At 41.7% G+C, this 22,091-nt stretch overlaps 1 protein-coding gene and 1 pseudogene across 1 annotated transcript in view; one reads left to right on the top strand and one right to left on the bottom strand.

The window, feature by feature from the left end:
• Nucleotides 1-22,091, bottom strand: part of CPLANE1 (ciliogenesis and planar polarity effector complex subunit 1) — a 123,552-nt gene that overhangs the window by 9,619 nt on the left and 91,842 nt on the right. The window contains exons 45-51 of the mRNA XM_045285257.1: nt 19,467-19,631; nt 13,484-13,514; nt 12,726-12,857; nt 10,407-10,572; nt 8,150-8,208; nt 5,464-5,613; nt 3,571-3,698 (exon numbers count right to left, since the gene is read on the bottom strand). Coding sequence (XP_045141192.1) covers nt 3,571-3,698; nt 5,464-5,613; nt 8,150-8,208; nt 10,407-10,572; nt 12,726-12,857; nt 13,484-13,514; nt 19,467-19,631 — 831 coding nt within the window. The remainder of the gene's footprint in view (nt 1-3,570; nt 3,699-5,463; nt 5,614-8,149; nt 8,209-10,406; nt 10,573-12,725; nt 12,858-13,483; nt 13,515-19,466; nt 19,632-22,091) is intronic.
• Nucleotides 7,328-7,881, top strand: LOC105979965 (annotated as a pseudogene).

Here is a 22,091-nt window from a genome sequence, read left to right as displayed (position 1 = left end):
TTTTCCCTTTTTTGTTTAATAAATTGGGTAATACGAGTGTAATGGTGACTAAAGGGTGTTTTTTCATGTCCTCTAGCTCTAACTACGAAAATATTTGATTTACAAATACGGAATCCTACTTCGCGGAATTTCATTTATCACGGTAGGGTCTAGAACCGATTAACCACGATAAATGAGGGTTCACTGTATGTGAATTATATGCCAATGAAACGATTTTTTTTTTAAAGCCAAACTATCACCAAGTCTGTGGAAATCAAGGTTCACAGGATAAACCCTCATCTGTGGGGAAGCTACACCTGGAAATGACCACTAGCTTTCTCGTACCTCGGTTCACCTGGGGATGGCTTTGCCATTTCATTCTGTTCCGTTTCGAGTGTATTTCTTGATCTTTCATTTGGGATAGCCAGACTTCAGATTGGACAGCAAATGCCTTCTGAAGTGAAAGCTACGTGACACATCAAAAGGAAACCCACAGTGGAAACCAGGCTGACGAAGTCACAGGCGTCCGTCCCTCAGAGCAGAAGCATTCTTCCTGGTGGGACCATGCAGACTGCCACTCAGTTTCTTTACAACTATCACCAGGCACTGTCCACAGAATCTAAAACTCAACTAGAAAATTGAATCCACTACCTTTGCCACCCTAAAAGGAACCCCAGTTCCTTTTCTGTAGTGGTTGGTGGGCACAGTCTAGAAATAAATCACCCAAGCTAGAAACCGAGCCATCTCATTTTTGCCCTCGCAGGCAGGGCTGCCATGGGACAATTGAGCATATGTCTAGTGCTTCCTTCCCATGGGCAAGCCACACTCGATCATAACTCATTTCAAATCATGAAATTCTACACCTTTGGAACGTTTACAAAAAAATATTAAAAATATATATAATTAAAATGTGCATATTTTCTGCTGTTTAGTGGGGGATAACATTGGTTTGGGGCCATTCTGTCTATTAAACTAGATATACTGCTAGATATTTAATTTTTTTTTACAAAAGACGAAACTGAGAAAGAAAATAAAGCTAGGATAACTATCTACAGAGTATCTGCTACTAACATAAAATTAGGATAGGGAATGATAACTCTAGCATTCAAATTGATCCAAAAAGCTATGGGGCTGGGGTTTTAATGCACACATGGGGAAGAGACTAGAAGAGGAATTAAATAAAACTTCTGGAAATCAGTCATTGACTGAACACTTGATAGGTGAATTAAATAGTGGATTTGACATACTTGAAGAGAGATGCAATAACTGGCAAATGAATCTTCAAATAAAGGATGTAGTGGTGTGGGTGAAGTGACATTTCCTAATATGGCTCTTCTCTATCCTTGTCTTTGTAACTCCCACTAATGAGTGGGACCATGCAAACAGAGCATGTGAAACACTAATAATGGTCAGTTTGGGTTGTCATTCCTTTACATACAAAAGGATCATCTCAGAAGTGGAGGGAGAGAATTCCTAGGCTCATCAAAGAAGAAGAGCCATCAGAGGAACGCGTCAGAAATCTCTGCCTGGAGTGGTGGGTGCACAGAGGCCAAGGCAAGGAGACCATGAGACAGCAGAGGAGAACACCAAAATTCTGGCCCACAGAGGCAGGGGCCAATGGACCATGTGACTGAGCAGCTAAAGATCAGAGAGAGACTTGGCAGCTGACCGAGAACGGTGTTGCTATGGACTGAGGACTGTATTGTTAATGTTTTCTGATCCCGTTAACCTTCCTCATCAACTCCCATAATTGTGAGTGTTGCCTGTGAGTTTTGTGCCACTGCAGCAAATGATCAAACCTAGTAGAAAAGTAAGAGTGTCATAGGAGGGATGGTTGGGGTCAGAACAGGGTGAAGCAAAACGGAGGGTGAAGGCATGTCTGACCCTCGCCTCGTGGCAGCGAGCCTGGGCTGGTGTGGAGCTGGATGCTCTTCTCCCTTGTGCAGCCAGAGAAGGTCAGAAAATGCTCCTGTGCCATTTTCACACGTGGACACAGACATAACAGAATTCGACTACTTCTTATTTCCCATTTTTATGGGGCATATAAACATTTTTTCTTCATTAGTTCTACAAAATATAGTTATGTGTTAACAAATGCTTGACATCTATGCCTGTCTGAAACTATCATTTTCATTTTTCTAAGAAGATCTGGGAACGTCACTTAACTTTGCTAAAACTGTTTTCTCAGCTATAAAATGGGGTTAACAGCTGCCCTGCCTACTCAGCAGGGTTCTGGTGGACAGCTGCTAGGGGAATATCCTAAGTGTGGAAGTGCTTTCTAAATTGTGACAAGGAGCATGAGGGAGATGGAAAGTGGAGATGTTAAGAACTAAGACTATTAAGTATAATTCCCCTCTCTAGTTGATTAGTCAATTTAGGCAAATACCCAAAGATGGGATAGAATGTGGCCTGAAATTCCTAGGGCTTCAGGTCCAAGGTTCCCAAACCTGACTGATCTTTAGAATCACCTGGGGATCTGGTGAAACTACAGATCCCTGGGTTCTTCTCCCTTGAGATTCTGGTTAATTGAATTGCAAAAAGCCCACATATCTGTAGCTTCACAGATTCCCAGGTGATTCCAATGGACACTCAAATTTGGAAACCTGGGGTACAAGTCAAAGACTACAGCTTTCAGTATGGATTACAACTCAGTAAAAAGAAAACCAAAATTCAAAACCTGGACCAACAGACAATATTATGATAAACCAAGAAAAGATTAAAGTTGTTAAAGATTTCATTACTCCTGGAAGCAGCAGTTTAAAAAAAAATCTGCTGACCAGACTTGACAACTAAGATCCGCCCAAATCATGGTATACTCAATCGCCTCATGCATGTCAAAGCTGGATGATAAATAAGGGAGACTACACCGATGCATTTGAATTATGGTATTGTACCATGGCGGCCAGAAGAATAAGGAAGTCTGTTTCGCAAAAAGTACAGACAGAAGCAGGGAGACCATGAGACAGAGAAGCAACACCAACACTGAGGCAGCGCAGTCTCACACACTGGACATGTGATCAGGAGAGCCCGTCTCTGGGGAAAAGGATGTTCCAGAGTAATGAAAACAGGACATGATTTCAACCTGAGGCTCTCGGGCTGTGTGCTCGCGCCTCCCCACGCTAAGGACTGGATTTCTGAAAGTGCCTACATCTGCAGCCACACACTCAAACAGAAACAGATGCTGGGACTAAGTTGTATCCACTGATTTATGGACGGCTCAATTTCTGTTACAGAAAGCATAAGAATTTTAAAGGTTTACTAGGATTGTTTTATTTTATTTTGTTAAATCATTTTGTTGGGGCTTCATACAGCTCTTTTTTTAAAAAAAAAATCATTTTATTGGGGGCTTGTACAACTCCATTATGTCACGCACTTTTGTAATATGTTGCCATCATCATTTTCAAAATATTTCTTTCTACGTGAGCCCTTGGTATTAGGATTGTTTTATTTTAAAGAAATAGAATAAAATCCCAGTACTACTAAGGCTTTATCAATTCCTTGTGTTTTGTTAAGGTGATAACTGCTTTTTTTTTTTACTGGAGAGGTACAGCTCTTACTTAGAAACCCAGTGTAAAAGGTTTAAAGACTTACCTCCTTGCCAAAGTGAACCGTGACACTGTTGTTCCCGAGGGATTCCGTTTGCACTATCTCTCGGTTTTGTTTGATAGCTGATTTTGCCAGGTCGATTGATTGGAAAATTGTGACCATACTGATTTGTTCTAAAGTAAAAATTACATGATTATGTTCCTAGATTCTTATATCAGTGATAAATTTTAATATTTCAAAAAGCCCAGGTGACAGCCCCTGATTAATTCACTCACTTGACGTTGCTTAGTGATGCATTTAGCATATAGTAACCCCCAATAAACTATCTTTGTAACTAGTATTTCAACCACCTTCTTTCCTTTTAAAAATGGTTTTTGATTATCATTCCATTTCAACTTCTTCATATCGTTGGTAGTTATTTAGGTACTTATATTCTCCTTTATTCTAGGAAGGTTTCAGGGAAATCCTCTAGTACTTTGCAGTCCAAGTTATACACACCAGTGATCTGATTTTGTTTGAATTTGATGCAGCATTTCCTCTAGACAAATTGTAGGTTATATGCTATTGTGTGTAATCCTAACTGTTCACTGTCAGCAAGGGCTACCAATTCCCAGCTGGGGTGGAACAAAGCTGGTTCAGTTTTGACTGGGATAGTGGTTTCTCAAAGGTGATCTTTTTAAAAATCACTTGACTGGGGGTTCTTACAGCTCTTATCACAATCCATACACATATCCATTCTGACAAACACATCTATACATATGTTGTCATCTTTTTCAAAACATTTCTTTCTACTTGACCCCCTGGCATTAGCTTATTCCCCACCCCCTCCCTTCCCCTTCCTCACCCATACCCCCTTGAAAATTTATAATTCATTCTTTTCTTTATTTCATGTTTTACACTGACCGCCATCTCACTTCACCCACTTTTCTGCTGTTTGACCCCTTGGGAAGGACGCCATATATCGATCATTGTGATTGGTTCCCCCTTACTCCCTCCTAGTATCACTGCTCCCCTTTATCTGTTCTGGATTCCCTGTGTTGCGAGCTCTTTTCTGTACTGGCATACATGTTCTGGTCTAGCCATATTTGTAAGACAGAATTGGGGTCATGGTAGTGTATGTTTGGGGTGGATGGGTGTGGGGGGGGTGGTTAGTAAGCATTAAAGAACCAGAGAAAGGTGTGTGTTTCATCCGTGCTATACCGCATGCTGACTGGCGCTTCTGTTCCTTGTGGCCGTTCTGACATGGGATGTCCAAATGACTACTGATGGGCTTTGGAGCTCCACTCTGCCCTCCCCCTCATTCCCATTGATATACTTTTTGTTTGTTTTGTTTTGGGTCCAAAGGTGATCATTTTTAACAACATTGTACTTAATGTCAACTCATGTCCACTTTATGGCTTACCTACAGACGTCATTTTGTACATTTGTTTATCATATCAGTGAAAAATGTTAATATTTCAAAGAAATGTTAAATATAAGCCACTTTATACTTGGATAATTTTCTGAAGTACGCTGTTTAATTCTAGCTTAATAGATTCATTGCCAAACCTACTGAAGGCCATTACTATGAAGGTAAATGTAGTTTGTGAAGGAGAGGAGCCGTGGGGATGGCTGTTTCTGTGAGTGAAGATGGCAAGTGAGAAACAGAAAGGGTGAGTAGGAGGCATTACAGACACAATAAAGAAACAACCGGAAAATAAAACCAGATTGAGCAGCTATCAGAATCACATTCAGTATCCTAAAGTACATTGTTAAATCTAAGGTAAAGGTTTAAAGTCATTTTGGCTTTTGGTGATTCTACACATTTCCAAAGATGTCACATTTGTGAGCTATTTTTGTCTTTACTTCATTATCATAACTCTGAGCACGGTAGATGCAGACATGCCAAACGGGGCTCACAAAAGTAGCCTGACAGTATCATTCCAAAACATGCCTTACCCGTTTGGACCAGTTGAGCGGTGCTTTCTGGGAACCTGAGCAGTTCTGCCTTTCTGAGGCAGTGGTTTCTGGGCAGATTCAGAGAGCAGTTCATTCATGAGACTGTATGCTTGTGAGATTCGACGACTGTAGTGATCAGAGAGTAGCAACCTTCAGATGCAAAAGCAAACACCAATTACTAAAAGAATTCTGTCCAGTTCTTGAGGGAACAGAGTATATGAGACCATCTAACATGTACTTTTTCTGATGCTTTAAAAAAATACTTCTGTTCATTAGACTTCTGTAGCTTATCATATAGTATTGTTGATGGTACTAGAATTATGGTCTTGGGAGTGAGGAAGAAGGAAACAACAGAAATAAAAGTCATACGATGATGTGGAGTAAATACTGGAAGACAAACTTATAAAAAGGTAGTGAGTCCTATGGGGAGAAGAGGGAACCGACTGCAATGACCGACAGATAACCACACACACACACCCTCCAGGGGACGAACAACAGAAACCATGGGGGTAGGGAGACAGGAGTCGGTGTAAGATATAAAAATAAAAATAATTTATCAAGGGTCACAGGGGTGTCGGGGAGAAGATTAGGGAAAAAAGAGAAACAGACACCAAGAGCTCAGTAGAAAGTAAATGTCCAGAAAAGAATGACGGCAACATAGGTACAAATACGCTTGATATCACTGATGTATGGATTGTTGTAAGAGTTATAAGTGCTCCCAATAAAATGATCTTTCAATTTAAAAAATTATAAAAGATCTAATGTGAAAAGATACCCTGACTGGATGTGTCCCCAAGCATTGGTATACCAGATTTTGTAAGATTTTGTTAAGATTTATATCCTAGACAGGGAATATCTGAATGTGGATTTGGGGGGTGGGGGGTTCTGTAAAGTAGTATATCTTTGTTGCTAGAAACAAAATGTATTTGTAGAAACAAACAGAAAGTTAGTGAGTCTTTCCCCCATCTCCCCTTAGTAAAGAATTCTTTCATTTCTTTATTGACCAAAAAGGGGACAATTTTAAAAAACAAGACTCCTACAGTGGTGCAAACCTATCAGCTGCATCATGGAAGACAGACCGGTCTACACCAACAAACATGATCATCCCCAGTGCAACAAACATGATCATCCCAGTGCAACAAACATGATCATCCCAGTGCAACAAACATGATCATCCCCAGTGCAACAAACATGATCATCCCCAGTGCAACAAACATGATCATCCCAGTGCAACAAACATGATCACACCCAGTGCAACAAACATGATCACACCCAGTGCAACAAACATGATCACCCCCAGTGCAACAAACATGATCACCCCCAGTGCAACAAACACGATCATCCCAGTGCAACAAACATGATCACTCCCAGTGCAGCAAACATGATCATCCCCAGTGCAACAAACATGATCATCCCAGTGCAACAAACATGATCATCCCAGTGCAACAAACATGATCACACCTAGTGCAACAAACATGATCATCCCAGTGCAACAAACATGATCATCCCCAGTGCAATAAAGATTATACCTAATCCTTGCTTAAACACATGGTTACGTTCCAAAGACCAAGTTGTTACGTAAAAATCAGCATTATGTGAAAATGGAGAATGACCATATCAGATCACAAAAATGGAGGATGACTTCAATAAATAACTTCTAAATTACATCACCATATAACTGCCAAATCACCTAATTAATAACTGCCAAACTATTAAGAATCATGGCCAGCCACGCTGGCAAATAACCTTAACCATCACAGCTAACATTCAGCCTATCTTGCACCTTGGCATTTGCTACTATCAGACAACTATCATTAATACACAAAATAGTTCTAACTGTAGCGGCCTGAGGTGACCCACCAATATGGTTTGCTACTCACTTGACCCAGAAAACCCTACAAATCCTGCAAATCAAGACGGTCGAACCTCCGGGTTCACTTCAAGAACACCCGTGAAACTGCCCAAGCCAGCAAAGGCATGCACATCCGGAAAGCCACCAAACACTTGAAAGACGTCGCTCTGTAGAAGCAGTGTGTGCCCTTCCGACGTTACAATGGTGGTGTTGGTCGGTGTGCCCAGACCAAACAGGGGGGTTGGACCCAGGGTCGGTGGCCCAAAAAGAGTGCTGAATTTTTGCTGCACATGCTTAAAAATGCAGAAAGTCATGCTGAACTGAAGGGTTTAGATGTGGATGCTCTGGTCATTGAGCACATCCAGGTGATGAAAGCCCGCAAGATGCGCCTCCGAACTCACAGAGCTCATGTGTAGATCAACCCACACATGAGCGCCCCCTGCCACACTGAGATGATCCTGACTGAAAAGGAAAAAACTGTTCCCAAACCAGAAGAGGAGGTTGCACGGAAGAAAAAGATTTCCCAGAAGAAACTGAAGAAGCAAAAACTCATGGCTCGGGAATAAATTAAGCTTAAAATAATAAAAGTTTTAAAAAACCCACAAAATAGTTGGGCAGATTTTTAATATTGTCATAAAGTTTTGGATGGAATAGCCACTGAGAAAGGTATAAGCCTACAGTCTACTCCTTGGAAACCCTATGGGGCAGTTTAAATATGTTCTATAGGGTCGTTGTGAGTATCCACTCAGCAGCAATGGCTTTTGTTTTGTTTGAAGGTACTATCTACGCTGAGGGAACAGCTAGAGCAAGCTCGGGGGCAGCTACCACACTCACCTGTCTTTTTCATGCTTCATCTTCTGTCTTCGCCTGAGTTCCCGTGAAGTCAGGTAAAACTGTAGAGAAATACCCAGTTAGTTCACTCTTGTTCAGTTCAAATAATGAAATCATAATCCCTCTAAAATTAGAAATTTCACTACTCCATTTTATCAAGAGGTTAAAACATAATTGTGCCACTTAGCAACAGTGTAAACATTACCATTATTGATGAAGCTTTCTACCCAAGCACAAAACATAAAAATGTTAAATTGAAGCATGATGTAATTAAAGTAACATCCAATTTAATCATTAGGGTGCAACATCTACTTTCCTAGTGACGTGGATAAGCACCGGTCGGGCTGCATTTGAAATGACAAACGGCACCTGTGCGAGAGAGGACACCCACACCGAGCTAGCACGAGCTGCCAGGAACTCGGCTGGTGAAGCAGAAATGAGGCCTTTTAATGTTTTTAAAATGCTTTCCAGAAACCTACTGAAGGGAACTCACTGCAACTTGTAAACTGCAAAACGTATGCACTGTAAGGCCAAAGAACAGTGACAGATACACACATCTTATTCCTGAAAAACTTGTTATTGGTGTGAGTTACTAATGAGGTCAAGTCTGACAGCTACGCTCCTCTACATACACGTCCATGTGAACTCACCGTATCAAGGGCTTTTTTAGAAACAGTAACAAAGAAAATCCTTACTTCTTTTGATGGACATTTATGTCAAACTTTAAAGTACATCACTGTGGTTTGTTCTAAGTCGTGGCACAACCCCGTAGGTGTACAGTAGAAATGCTCCAGATGGCTCTCAAGGCTAGGAACCAGGTGTCATGCCTGCCTTTTGAGGGGCCTTTGGGCGACTTCCAACAGCCTCCATTCAGTTCGCAGTCTTGTACTTAGCCATGTGGACTGCCAAAGCGCGCCTTCAATTGCATGACTCCCTTACTAAAGAGAACCCTGGCGGCACAGAGGGTAAACCAACGGGCCACTAAGTGAAAGGTCCGTAATCCCCACCCAGCAGCTTCTTGGGGAGAAAGATGTGGCAGTCTGCTTCGGAAAGGACTGCCTTAGAAATCCGGTTACACAGTTGTACTCTGTCCTATGGGGTCGCTACAGGATTCACCTGACTGCAGGAGGTTTGGTTTTTAATCCTATAACTCCAAAGCGATTTTCAGCGACTCAATTCCAACTCATAATAGCCCTACAGAGAAGGGTAGATCCCCCAGAGAACTGCCAAGATTGTAATTTGGTGAAAGAAGTCTGTCAACCTTTGTCTCATGTGGGTGGGCTTGAACTGCCAACTTCGAGGTAGCCGCGGAGGGTTTCAACCACTGTGCCACCAGCACTCCTTGACTAACCCTCTAACTTCACCCAAGTCAAAACAAGTGCCTGCAATCCTGACACAAACGTCTGCGAACCACGCAGTCCCTATGCCCAGAGTTCATTTGGCTGACTATAAGGGGGTGATGTTGGAACACCCCCCCCCACCCCCGTGGGTAGGGGAATATGAACACACAAACACTTTCATTAGCCCTTAAGGTCACGAAAAGGTTATTTTACTCTCAGCGTGCTTTCCCCAGAGACAGATGGGTACAAGGCGACACTCACTTTTGAAAGGGGAGCTGCACTCTTTTGTACCCTCTGTGGTGCTTACATGGGACAACCTGGCCTAGGAAACTCATTCATGGTTTCCTCCCAGTGATGCTGAAAAACGTTTTATTACGTATTACAAGTAAAAGATGAACTTTAACCTACGGATAAGCTAAATGTGATTTTCCCAATTATGTGATTATCCAAGTAGCTAGGCTTCATCTTTTGAAGAAAAGTACTCCATCTAGTCAGGGCAATGTTGTCAGGGCTATGTATATACTAGATAGTTTAAATGGTCAATGAAAACAAAAATTGTACACACACAAATATACCACTGTTCTGTTGGTATATGATGGGAGCATAATTTTTGTGTATTTTTAAATAGAAATATAAATAGAAAATAGATTTTTAAATTAGAAAAATGGTTTTAATATTCATGCAGTCTTTGGGTTGACGTTGAAGCTCCTGGAAAATTGAAGAACAGCTCCATTTGGTCACTTTACTTGGTTAATGCTAAAGCCATAATCAGCTTGGGAGGGAAAACAATATTTAAAATAGCTCAACAGACCTAGTTCGTAGGACATCCTACTATAGTTTGGTAAGGCCATTTCCTCGGTTTTCCTAACGTAAGGAAAGCGGCCCAGACCCTTTGATAATGCCTCCCCCCTGAGACTTACTGGACGGGTCCTGGGGCAGAAAGGCTCGTGCTCCCGCCCTCTCTTTTCTGCCAGCTGATCCAGGTACTCCGCCATCCTCTCCTTTCGTTTTCTTTTCATCCAGATGCGAATCTCCCTCCTCTCCTTCTCAGTTCTTTGTGAACGTCTGTCAGAAGTGTGCCGGATCCTGACAAGTTCAGCAGGCAGATATCACATGGGTTTATACCTGTCATGCACTAAGCACTGCAACTAAATGCTGCTTATTAGGGAAGATTTGAGCATGGCAGTGATATGACAGGTCCCTATTTCCACAAGATTTCTCTGGTGGAACTTGACTGTGGTCACTACTGACCTGGCGGAAGCTTTCTTTTTAACTGCATGCTAGTCCTCCTAGTCCTCCTCCCTAGTCCTTTTTCACCTAGTCCTCCTCCCTCTCTCTCCTTCAAAAGGGCCAGTAAAGACTAGGGTGGCCGTAGCAGGCCTACAACTACCGTCCTTGCAAGGGTCTACTTACAGGGTGGGTCCTGGCTGGCACCTGGGAACTTGGATTTTGGAAAGGTTCTCACCATTCCCAAACTGCACAAAGTGACCCCTGTGCCTAAACCACGAACAAACCATGTGGCTTCTGAGGAGCACTTGATTTCTTCTGGGAGTCTGGGAGCCTGGTACACCCTGGGCAGACGAGGCCTACATGTATAGCCCTCAGTAAAAAAACCTTGGCTGAGTGTTGAACTTGTAGTCAACATGGCACACATGTTGTCATTGTGGGCCACCTGGGATCCCCCTAAAGAGGATTCTTGGGAATTTAGGTTTAGTTACCTCCAGACTTGGCCCCAAGACTCTTTTACATTTGACTGATTTTCCTTTGACCCCCTTTGCTGTAATAAATTATAACCAAGGGTATGATTATGTGTGGAGTCCTGTGCATCTTCCAAACAAAAGGTCAAGCCTGGGTGCTACTGGAAATACTGACATTGGGTCAGCTCCACACTGCCCTACTGCCCTTACAGTCTTGACAGCTGTCCCCAACTCCTCTGTCCCCCACCCTCCATCCCCTGCTTAAATAAATCTCTATGACCAATTCCAAAGAGTGCTCTCCCGGCACTTTCGAGAGCTCACACTGCATTCTCAGTCTTGGTAATGAAATTACCATCCACTCAGTCACCTAATGGAAAAGCCACCATGCTCTGCCGACAGCCTCTTGTGTTTGCCCAACCCTGCTCTCCTGCACTCAACCGCAGCCCCTGCATTTGAGCTGCTGACTCCGGCTCCTATAGTCAGGCGTTAAACTCTCCGCTGACTCCCACTGAGTGAAAATCATATTTTGTTCTTATTCCAATTCTTTCTTAAAATTGTGAATTGGCTGAAGTTTATGGAACAGATGACCAGTTTTATATTCAACCATTCATACACTTTCTGTTTCATCTCCATTTACTGCCATTTCCTCTTTATTCTGCTTCTTGATAGCTGTCATATTGATGAAATATCCATAGAATAATCATAATCTTTTAAAAAGGACCAATTTTTATACATGTGACTGAAGCTAACTAAATGTATTTTACAAGGGGATTAAAGTCTATGTAGTCTTGACAATGAAGTCATGATACAGCAGATAATCCTAATTATATAGAAATTGCCTTTCTTTTTTTTCCCCAGTAACAGCTTTCTAAGTTCAACTACAACATGTTTCATGATGTTGAGATGATAAGGTGAATCAAAGCAGGATATAAAGAAGTGTTTGAGAATGAGATGATACTTCTTTATATCCTAGCTTAACTCAGCTCAATGTACCATCTCAGTGAAATGTATTAAAATTGAAGTTACAGATGATCTCTACAGTGCTGAGTTTGGTTTTTTGGGGGGTGGTACTGGTAGTTATAAAGAAGCACAGCTGGCAATTCATAAGGTTGACTATTTGATCTAAAATTACCACGAAGTGCACACATTTTAGGGAAGCATGAGGCATGGCCAGCCTTCATTCTATCAGGAACCATTTCTTAGCCCAGGAAGGATTGCAAGGAAAAACACGTCAACTTAATGTTCCACAGAAAAGCTACTTAATCTCATGGCATAGGGTACTGTTTAGAGTATTTCAATCATTGATTATTAGGAAGACCTAGGGTTTACTCAAGACTGCTGAGGCCTTAGAAAACTCTCAAGATGTGCTATATTATGAAATGAGACTAGTGTATAGACTGCTGGAGAAAGGAGGGGTGACGCACCAAGTGTACTGATGAAGAAAAAAACAACCTTCTACACTCGGGATCTGGTTCATTAAAATATGGTCCAGTTTGAACATTTTAAAGCCAGACATTAAATGGCTCATCACTCAGTGATTACCTGGAGAAAGTCTTAGCTTGCTGTTCTGTTAAGCCAAGCTCTTCACTGGAGACCCCATCCTTTGTAATCAGGTCATCAATGATGTCTGCAATATCGCTCAGTCCAGTCATGTGGAGCGGATCTGCTGGAACACTGCACAGGCACACGCAATTGGAGAACTACAAGTCAGTGTCTACCACTTCATGACCTGAAGCAACAATGCACAAGTAAAACCATGTCCTCCAGGAGCAGCGGTGAACCTCAAGGGATAGACATAGCTGCCATGTCCTCTAGTATTGTCACTGCAATACGTGGGGGGGGAGATGGGGGATGAAGGGTGGGATGGCGCAGGGAAGATAATAGTAATTGATGTTGGTAGGTACTCTAAATAAATCAGACACAGGCCCAGAAGAAAACCTCTATAAGTCTTGCCTGCTGAAATTTAAAATCTATTTAGTAAAAGCAAATGGAACAAATGTAGACTATTGTATTCTAATTACTTATAATAAAATAGTAACCAAAAAAAGAGAGAGCAACCAAACTTACTGCCATCAAGTCAGCTGTACCTCACAGAACCCCTATGATCCGAGGGTAAGGGAGAGAAGATAACAAGACTTCGGGGGTTCCGGAGCACCCATTCCCACCGGGTACTTATTATAGTCTTTAAATCACTTAAACGTGTAGTATGCGATTTCATATAAATGTGAATAACAAAATTCCCAAAACACATCATTTCTGCTTAAGGAAAAATAGTGATTTAAAACCCCTAGGATATTTACCTCTCATGCAACTCATGACTGTTATTCATACCTTTAAAAAAGAAAAGAACATTATTAATAAAAATTACAGGGCAGTTTTTTCATTAACCTAATTTATATATAAAAATCTTTAATTTTTTTAGCTTTTGGGGTCTACCTTTGTCCCCAACCCACCTTTTCTACTCTTGAGACTGTACTAAAGGTCCCAAAGTCCTAGGACTCAGCCTTCACTCTTGACTTTCTGGTGGCACACGGAACTGTGAAGCCACTGACTTCTTGCAAATCCCTCCTCTAAACTTGGCTCACTTGTTGTTACCAAGTTGGGGCCTTGGCATTTTTCTCTTCTGGTAGCAGTCCAGTAGGCTAAGGGTTGGGTTGCTGACCAAAAGGCTGGAAGTTCAAAACTACCTGCACTCTTCAGGTGATAAATGAGGCTGTCTGCTGCGGTAAAGATTTGGTCATGGAAACCCTACAGAGCTCTGCTATCTTAGGGTAGCTATGCAATGGGATTCACTCAACAGCAGTGGGCTGTGGTTTCTTCTCACAGCGAACAGATGCACTTGCCTAGCTCAACTGCACAGTTAAACATGTTTTCAAGCCTGACGCTCTCATCCAAGCTCCACTCCTATGTTTAAACTGTGCTGCCTATGGTCAAACATTGATCTTAGCATCAACCTAACCATCACAACTCAACTCGCATTGCTTTTGAGTTAGGCACCAGCCCTGGTTGTATGCGCTAACAAGAGCAGACAGCCTTCAGTTTTTCTCTCTCTCCGTTTTATCCACTTAGTCTTCGAGTGCTGACAGTTCCTTATTCAGAAGGTCTCTGGCATGTCTGTTCCTCTTTTCCTTTCCTACCACAGGGCCCAGGCTCTCATCATCTCACAGGTAAGAGTAATTTAATAGGTTCCTAACTGTTGTATGTTGCTGCTGCTGTGGTGTCCTGAGGGAAGTCCTATTCAGAGTGACTGTCAGGCTGTAATCTTATGGGAGCAGACCACCACATCTCTTTCCACGGAGTCCAAGCTCATGAGTTTGGACTGCTGACCTTTTAGTTATAGTAGCTAAGCATTCAACGGTTGTGGCCACTTGGGCTTCTTGCTTCCAGTGTAGTCTTCCTCAAAATTTTCTTATTTTACTTCTCGGCCCAAAATTCTCCAGTGATTCCCCAAAAGAAAAGTCGCTAAAATTCTCAAATGCAATTAACACTTTCTTCAACCTAGCCCACGAGTCCTGTATAACCTCATTTGTGAGCCCTGGCCCTTGGGAGGGAAGAATAGGGTACCAGTGGCCAAGAACCTACAGGAATAACAGCTTCTAGGCAAGATGCTTTATATACGATACTCAATGTCCACAACAGTGCTGTGAAATGGAAATGGAAATTATTAACCTCGGATGTAGACAACTAAAATCAAATGGAATTTAAAAAGAACTATGAAGGGGAAAAAAATCATAAGATTTAAAACCAGCTTCTTAGTGATTTTACTTTAACATACACTGCTTATTTGTTTATTTTAGGTGCCAACTCATTCTTGAAGAATGATTATTCCATGTCCACTTCCAAGAGATTTGGAGACAAACATATTACTTTCATTATTCACTCTTTCTCTTTAAATCATTTTATTGGGGGCTCCTACAGCTCTTATTAACATTCTATACATCAATTATTTCAAGCTTATTTGTACATATATTGCCATCATAATTTTCTAAATCTTTATTTCTATTTAAGCCCTGGTATCAGCTCCTCTTTTTCCCCACTCTCCCCACCTCCCACTCTCGTGACCCCGATAACATGAAAATTATTGTTTTCATGTCTTAGGCCCTGTTTAAACAATAGCAATTGTTTAAATGCCAACTAAAATACCTTTCTAAGCTGGTGGTGCCCAGCTTTCAAAAGATATAGCCTCTGGGGTCTTAAAGGCTTGAAGATGAACAAGTGACCATCTAGCTGAGAAACAACAAAGCCCACAAGGAAGAAGCACACCAGCCCATGTGATCACAAAGTGTCACAGGGATCAGGGATCAGGCATCAAAGAACAAAAAAAATCATATCACTGTGAATGAGGGGGAGTGTGGGGTGGAGACCCAAAGCCATCTGTGACACCTGGACACCCCCTTACAGAGGGGTTGCAGGTGGGGATAGGCCAGGCAGAATGCAGGGTAGCAACGATGAAACATACAATTTCCTCTAGTTCTTCAATGTTTCCGCCCACCTCCCACCTCCAACTATCACGATCCCAATTCTACCTTACAAATCTGGCTAGACCAGAGGATGTACACTGGTACAGATAAGAACTGGAAACACAGGGAATCCAGGACAGACAAACTCCTCAGGACCAGCGGTGAGAATGGTGATGCTGGGAGAGTGGAGGGAAGGTGGGGGAGAAAAGGGGGACAGATTACAGGGAATCTACATATAGCCTCCTCCCTGGGGGACCGACGGTGGAGAAGAGGGTGAGGGGAGATGTCAGACATTGTAAGATATGACAAAATAATAATAATTTATAAATTATCGAGGGTTCATGGTGGGATGCAGAGGGAAGGGGGAAAATGAGGAGTGGATACCAGGGGCTCAAGTAGAAAGCAAATGTTTTGAAAATAATGAGGGAAACAAATGTACAAATGTGATTGACACAATGGATGTATGTGTGGATTGTGATAAGAGTTGTACAAGCCCCCAATAAAATGATTTAATAAAAATAAAAAATAAAGTATCTTTTAAAAAACTGGTTAATTAAAAATATTATAAACACTGAATAAAAGTATCATTATTGGTTGTCAATATCTGAGAGCCAAAACCAAACCTAACCATCATTCCATTGCGGATGGTTCAACTATTATACTCTACTACTCACATGGCTAAACGGTTTCATTGGAACTAAAGGGTAATATTTTTAAATGCTACCTTCAGATGAAACAGAACTAGAAGTGATACAAAACCTTTCTAAGCCTCGGCTTTAAAATGGGGAGAGCAATGGCGTCTGGCTTACAGGCCACACGTAGACAGGGATCGATGTGAACCACTACAAAGTCTGGCAGAAGTCAAAGGCTCAGTACATGACAGCCATTATTTTGAGTTCTGATGACAGATTAGATTTCTCAACTTTAATAAAAATCAAATGTTACATTATTTCCAGGGCTTATATTTAACATTTCATATGTTACCGAGATACGAAGCATGGCTACAGTGTATGAACGTGTCAGGATGACACAGGTGTGCATGTGGTTGTTGTCATGTGACATCCAGGTGGTTCCACTCATAGTAACCCTGAGTGTAACAGAACAAAACATCACCGGTCCCGTGCCACCCCCTCAATTATTGCTATGTTTGAGGCCATTGTTGCAGCCAGGGTCTCAATCCATCTCATCGAGAGCCTTCCTCTCATTCTCTGCCCTTCTACTTTACCAAGCATGATGTTCCTTCTCCAGGGACTGGTCTCTCCTGGCAACATGTCCAAAGTCTGTGAGACAAAGTCTCGCCATCCTTGTCTTTAAGCAGCATTCTGGCTGTGCTTCTTCCAAGACAGATTGTTTGTTCTTTTGGCCATCCGTGGTACTTTTTCAATATTCTTCACCAAAACCACAGTTCAAGTGCATCAATTTTTCTTCAGTCTTCCTTATTGAATGTCCAACTCCCTTCCACAGGCATATAAGGTGAGATTGATAATACCATGGATTGGGGCAAGCGCACCTTGGTCCTTGAAGTAACATCCGTGCTTTACAACATTTTAAAGAAGTCTTGTGCAGCAGATTTACCTAATGCAACAAGTCCTTTGATCTCTTTTCTAGTGCTTCCATGAGCATTGACTGTGGATCCAAGTAAAATTATATTCTCGACAATTTCAATCTTATTTCCACTTAGCATGATGTTACCTATTAGTCCAGTTGTGAGGATTTGGGTCTTCCTTACTCTGAGTTGTAATCCATACTGAAGGCTACAATCCTTGATCTTCATCAGCAAGTGCTTCAAGTCCTCCCCACTTTCAGCAAGCAAGGCTGTCATTAAGCCTTCCTCTAATCCTGATACCACATACTTCATCTAATCAAGCTTCTCTATTTTCTCAGCATACAGATTAAACATAATGAGAAGATACAACCCTGATGCACACCTTTCCTGATTCTATACCATGCAGTATTCCCCTGTTCTGTTCTTGATCCATGTACAGGTTCTGCATAAGCACAAGGAAGGGTTCTGGAATTCCCATTCTTCTCAAGGTGATCCAGTTTGTTTTTTGGGGTTATCCATAGTTTGTGATGATCCACACAGTCAAATGCCTTGGCACAGTAAACATCTGGTATTCTCTGCTTTCAGCCAAAATCCACCTGACATTGGCAATGATACCCCTTGTTCCATGCCCTCTTCTGAGTCTGGCCTGAGCCTCTGGCAGCAACCTGACAGTGTTCTGCTGCAAGCATTGTTGGATGATCTACAGCGGAATTTTACTTGCATGTGATATCAATGATATCAGTCTATAATTTGTGCTTTCTGTTGGGTCCACCTTTCTTTGGAATACATACAAATATGGTTCTCTTCAGTCAGTTGGCCAAGTAGCCATCTTCCAAATTTCTTGCCATAGGTGAGTGTTTCTAGTGCTTCATTAGCTTCCTGAATCATTTCAGTGGGTATTCCACCAGTTCCTAGAGCCTTGTTTTTGGCGAATGCTTTCAGTGCAGCTTGGACTTCTTGCTTCAGCACCACTGGTTCTTGCTCATATGCTACCTTCTGAAATGGCTGAATGTAGACTAGTTCTTTTGGGTACAGTGACTGTATTCTTTCCATATTCTCTTGATGCTTCCTGCATCATTCAATATTTTGCCCACAGAATCTTTCAATATTGCACCTTGAGGCTTGAATTTTTCCTTTGGTTCTTTCAGTCTAAGGTGTGCTGAGCATGCTCTTCCCTTTTGTTTTTTAACCCTAAGTCTCCACTCCAACAGGCTTTGTGGAACTCACATCACCACGGTCAACTGTCTTCCAAGAAATCATCGCCTCTCCTCTTTCGTCACATTTTGAGTGCCCTCGGATCTGAGGGAGCCAATGCAAGATGACACAGCCTTGTGTGCTGAAAGCGAGGAAACATTGAAGCACCTGCTGATGAAGATCAAGGAGTGCAGCCTTCATTATGGATTACAACTCAATGGAGGGAGGGCCCGAGTCCTTACAACTGGGCTAGTAGGTAACATGATGATGAATGGAGAACGGTTGCACAATCAATGCTTATGAAAGCAGTAGCTAAGAGATCAAAAGATGTATTGCATTAGGTAAATCTGCCGCACAAGACCACTTTAGAGTGTTGAGGAACAAGGATGTTTCTTTGAGGACTAAGGTGCACCTGACTCAAGCCATGGTATTCTCCATTGCATTACATGCATGTCAAAGTTGGACACTGGCTAAGGAAGACCGTAGAAGAAGTGATGCATGTGAATTGAGGTGCTGGAGAAGAATATTGAAAGTACCATGGACTGATAAGAGGACAAACAGTCTGTATTGGAAGAAGGAAGGCCAAAGTCTCCTTAGAAGCAAGGATGGCTAGACTTTGTCTGACATACTTTGGACATATTGTCGGGAGAGACCGGTCTCTGGAGAAGGACATGTTTAGTAAAATGGAGGGCGGTGAAAAAAGGGAAGGCCCTCAACACGATGGATGACATCGTGGCTGCATCCAGGGGCTCAGGCACGGGGACAACTGTGAGGATGCACGGGACGATGCAGGGTTCTGTTCTGTTGTGCATATGGTTGCTGTGGGTCAGAGCCAACTCGATGGCACCTAACAACTGTAGGTCTTTGCACATTTCCTTATTTATTTTACTTTTCTGAGAAGACAAAGTAAAATATTATAATGAAATGTGCAAAGACACAGAGTGAATGCTCCAATCTCTAAATACCCTCCCCCTGAAAAGAATAACTTGAAAATATATTTAATTATATTTTAAACCCTTCATCATCAACACTTCCTAATTAAATCCCCAACAGGAGTGTCAGTGAAGTAAAGAGGAGCAATACCAGTGGAAGCCGTATTCTGGTCAGTGGAAGGGCTGACGGCTGAGGTGGCAGATGCAGACACAAAGGCCTTATGACTAGAGTAACTTTCTGTTTCAGACAATTCAGTCTCGGAAGTTTTCTCTTCATTACTTCGCTCTTCTTCACCCAAATGTGTCAGGAAATGCACTGATCCCAAGCAAAGAAGGGGGGGTGGGGATAACAACAAAGATACATCAATTAACTAACACTTTCAGATGCAACCCAGATGTATTAAAAGTTCTTAACATATTCTAATTGCTACTACCCTGTTTCCCCGAAAATAAGACAGTGTCTTATATTAATTTTTTGCTCCCAAAGATGCGCTAGGTCTTATTTTCAGGGGATGTCTTATTTGTTCATTGTTTTATTAAAATAGACCTCGCACTTCCTGTCTGCTACGGCTGCACTGTGGCTAACAGTGAGCTGCATGGAGGCACGGTCTAGATTCCAGAGTTAAGGTAGCTTCGGGGGGCCTTATTTTCGGGGGGATGCCTTATATTTCAGCTTGAGGCAAAACTGTAAGTAGGTCTTATTTTCAGGGAATGTCCTACTTTTGGGGAAACGGTATATAACCAATTAATTTAACACAAGTTAAAATTAAAACTGTAACATAATAAAGAAAATTTTTAAGATCACTTTATTGGGGGCTCTTCCAACTCTTGTTACAATCCATACATCAATTGTATCAGACACATTTGTATATACACTGCCATCTTTTCTAGACATTTACTTTCTATTGAGCCTTTGGCATCAGCTCCCCTGCCCTCCCCACCTCATGGCCCCTTGATAGATCACAGACTGTTATTATTTTCTTATCTTACACTGTCACCATTCCCCTCTGGCTGTTCCCCCTAGAGGGGGGGTTGTGGTTATGTGCCATTCATTGTGATCGGTAGCCCCTCTCTCTCCTCCTCCTCTCCCCCCTTCCCCCACCCTTTTATATCACTATTCCCATTCCTGTTTCTGGGTTCTGTGTGTCCTGAGCTTTATCTCTTGCCTATACAACATAGTAAAAGTTTTAATTTATTATCAATGTCAGAAAAGCATAGCAGATTGAAGTAAAATAGGCCCACCTCCTGATGTAAACATATAGCAATACTAAATTAAGAAAAAAAGCATATAATTAGTCTCTCTAAACAGAGATTAAAATAGAGCAGTAAGGAGACAGTAACATAGGATTGGGCCCAGAATAACGAGAAATGTGTTTTCCAGGCTGCTGTGAGGAGGACTGAGCTATCTGCACATGGCCTGGAGCTTGGCAGAAAGCCCTGTCCTTAAAACGGGGACAAGAACAATCGCACCCAGTAAGCAGCAAAAGTGGGAGAAAAATACGTCTGAGCAATGACACTCCACTCTTGCCACAAGCAGATGTGGGACCTGATGTACACTACCAACTCCAAGCCAAGACATTTATCTGAAACTTGTCCAAAATGTTTTTCTGCTTGAAAGCTAGCAAGAAGCAATACAGAGACCCTCCAAAGACAAGCATACCCAACCTAGCAGAGCTGGTGAGGACAGGATGTACCACACAAGGAAGTCATCAAACAAGGATGTCAATGTGAGAATATGAAGCTAATCTATCTGCAAGAGCATATAATATGACAAATGTTATTCAATATAGACTAAAATAATTAATAATAAAAGGATAGTACATACAAACGAATGGACTTGAGAAGTGAAAACTGAAACTGTAGTCACCAATGGACAGTTTAAAACTCCAAAGAAGATATAGAGTAAACTGCAAGGTAGACCTGAGAAAACTGCCTAAGTACATCATTGGAGATAAAGAGGTAGAATTTATGAAAGCGTAATTAAAAGTGAGTGGGAAGAGAGCAAGAAGGTACAATATGCTTCCTCTAACTGAGGTTTGAGAAGCAAGAACAAAAAAAGAGAAAAAATTCAGTGCCTCCCTGGCAATTAAACGTTGGTACTCCAGGCCATAATCCAGGATTAAGTGTAGGTATCTGCTTCTGTAGTGCCCCTGGATCGTTCCAGGGCGACTCAATGGGTAGTACTGCCCACTTGGGGAAACACTGCATCTAAATGAAAGAAAGAAGGAAAGCAAGCAAGCAAGGAAGAAACGGAATCCCTAATAAAGTGAATGCAGGAAATAATTATGGGCCCCAAATAAAAATACACTTGGAAAACATGTTCATAAATTTTAAATAGGCATTAACTTCATAAAAATAAAACACCAGGAGATTAATTGGGGATGAAGGAATAAAAACATGGTAAACTAAAAATGTTAGAAAATAGTATAATAAGAAATGGAAGTAACACCTTCAAATTCTAAACTATCCTGTTTAAGATTACATACAGTTGTCTTAAATATAAACTCAATTATGAATGTGGAAAACTCAATAACTACTAAAAGATTTAAAACACTTCAGAATTTTTGTTATGCTGGTTTCTTCAATAAATAAGCCCCCTTGGTATTCCTTTATCAGAAGGGTGCATTAAAAATTGCCATCAATTTGAAGATAGGCAAGCGGCCATTTAGCTCAGAAGCAACAAAGCCCACATGGAAGAAGCACACCAGCCTGTGTGTCACGAGGTGTCAAAAGGATCAGGTATCAGGCAAGAAAGAACAAAAAATCATATCATTGT

Source organism: Echinops telfairi, unplaced genomic scaffold (assembly GCF_000313985.2).
Source record: "Echinops telfairi isolate 266 unplaced genomic scaffold, ASM31398v2 ScPeMD7_7469;HRSCAF=8507_1, whole genome shotgun sequence".
In the NCBI taxonomy this organism is placed as follows: Eukaryota; Metazoa; Chordata; class Mammalia; order Afrosoricida; family Tenrecidae; genus Echinops; species Echinops telfairi.
The sequence above is the reverse complement of the archived record's forward strand: the minus strand, read 5'-3'. Positions and strand labels throughout refer to the sequence as shown.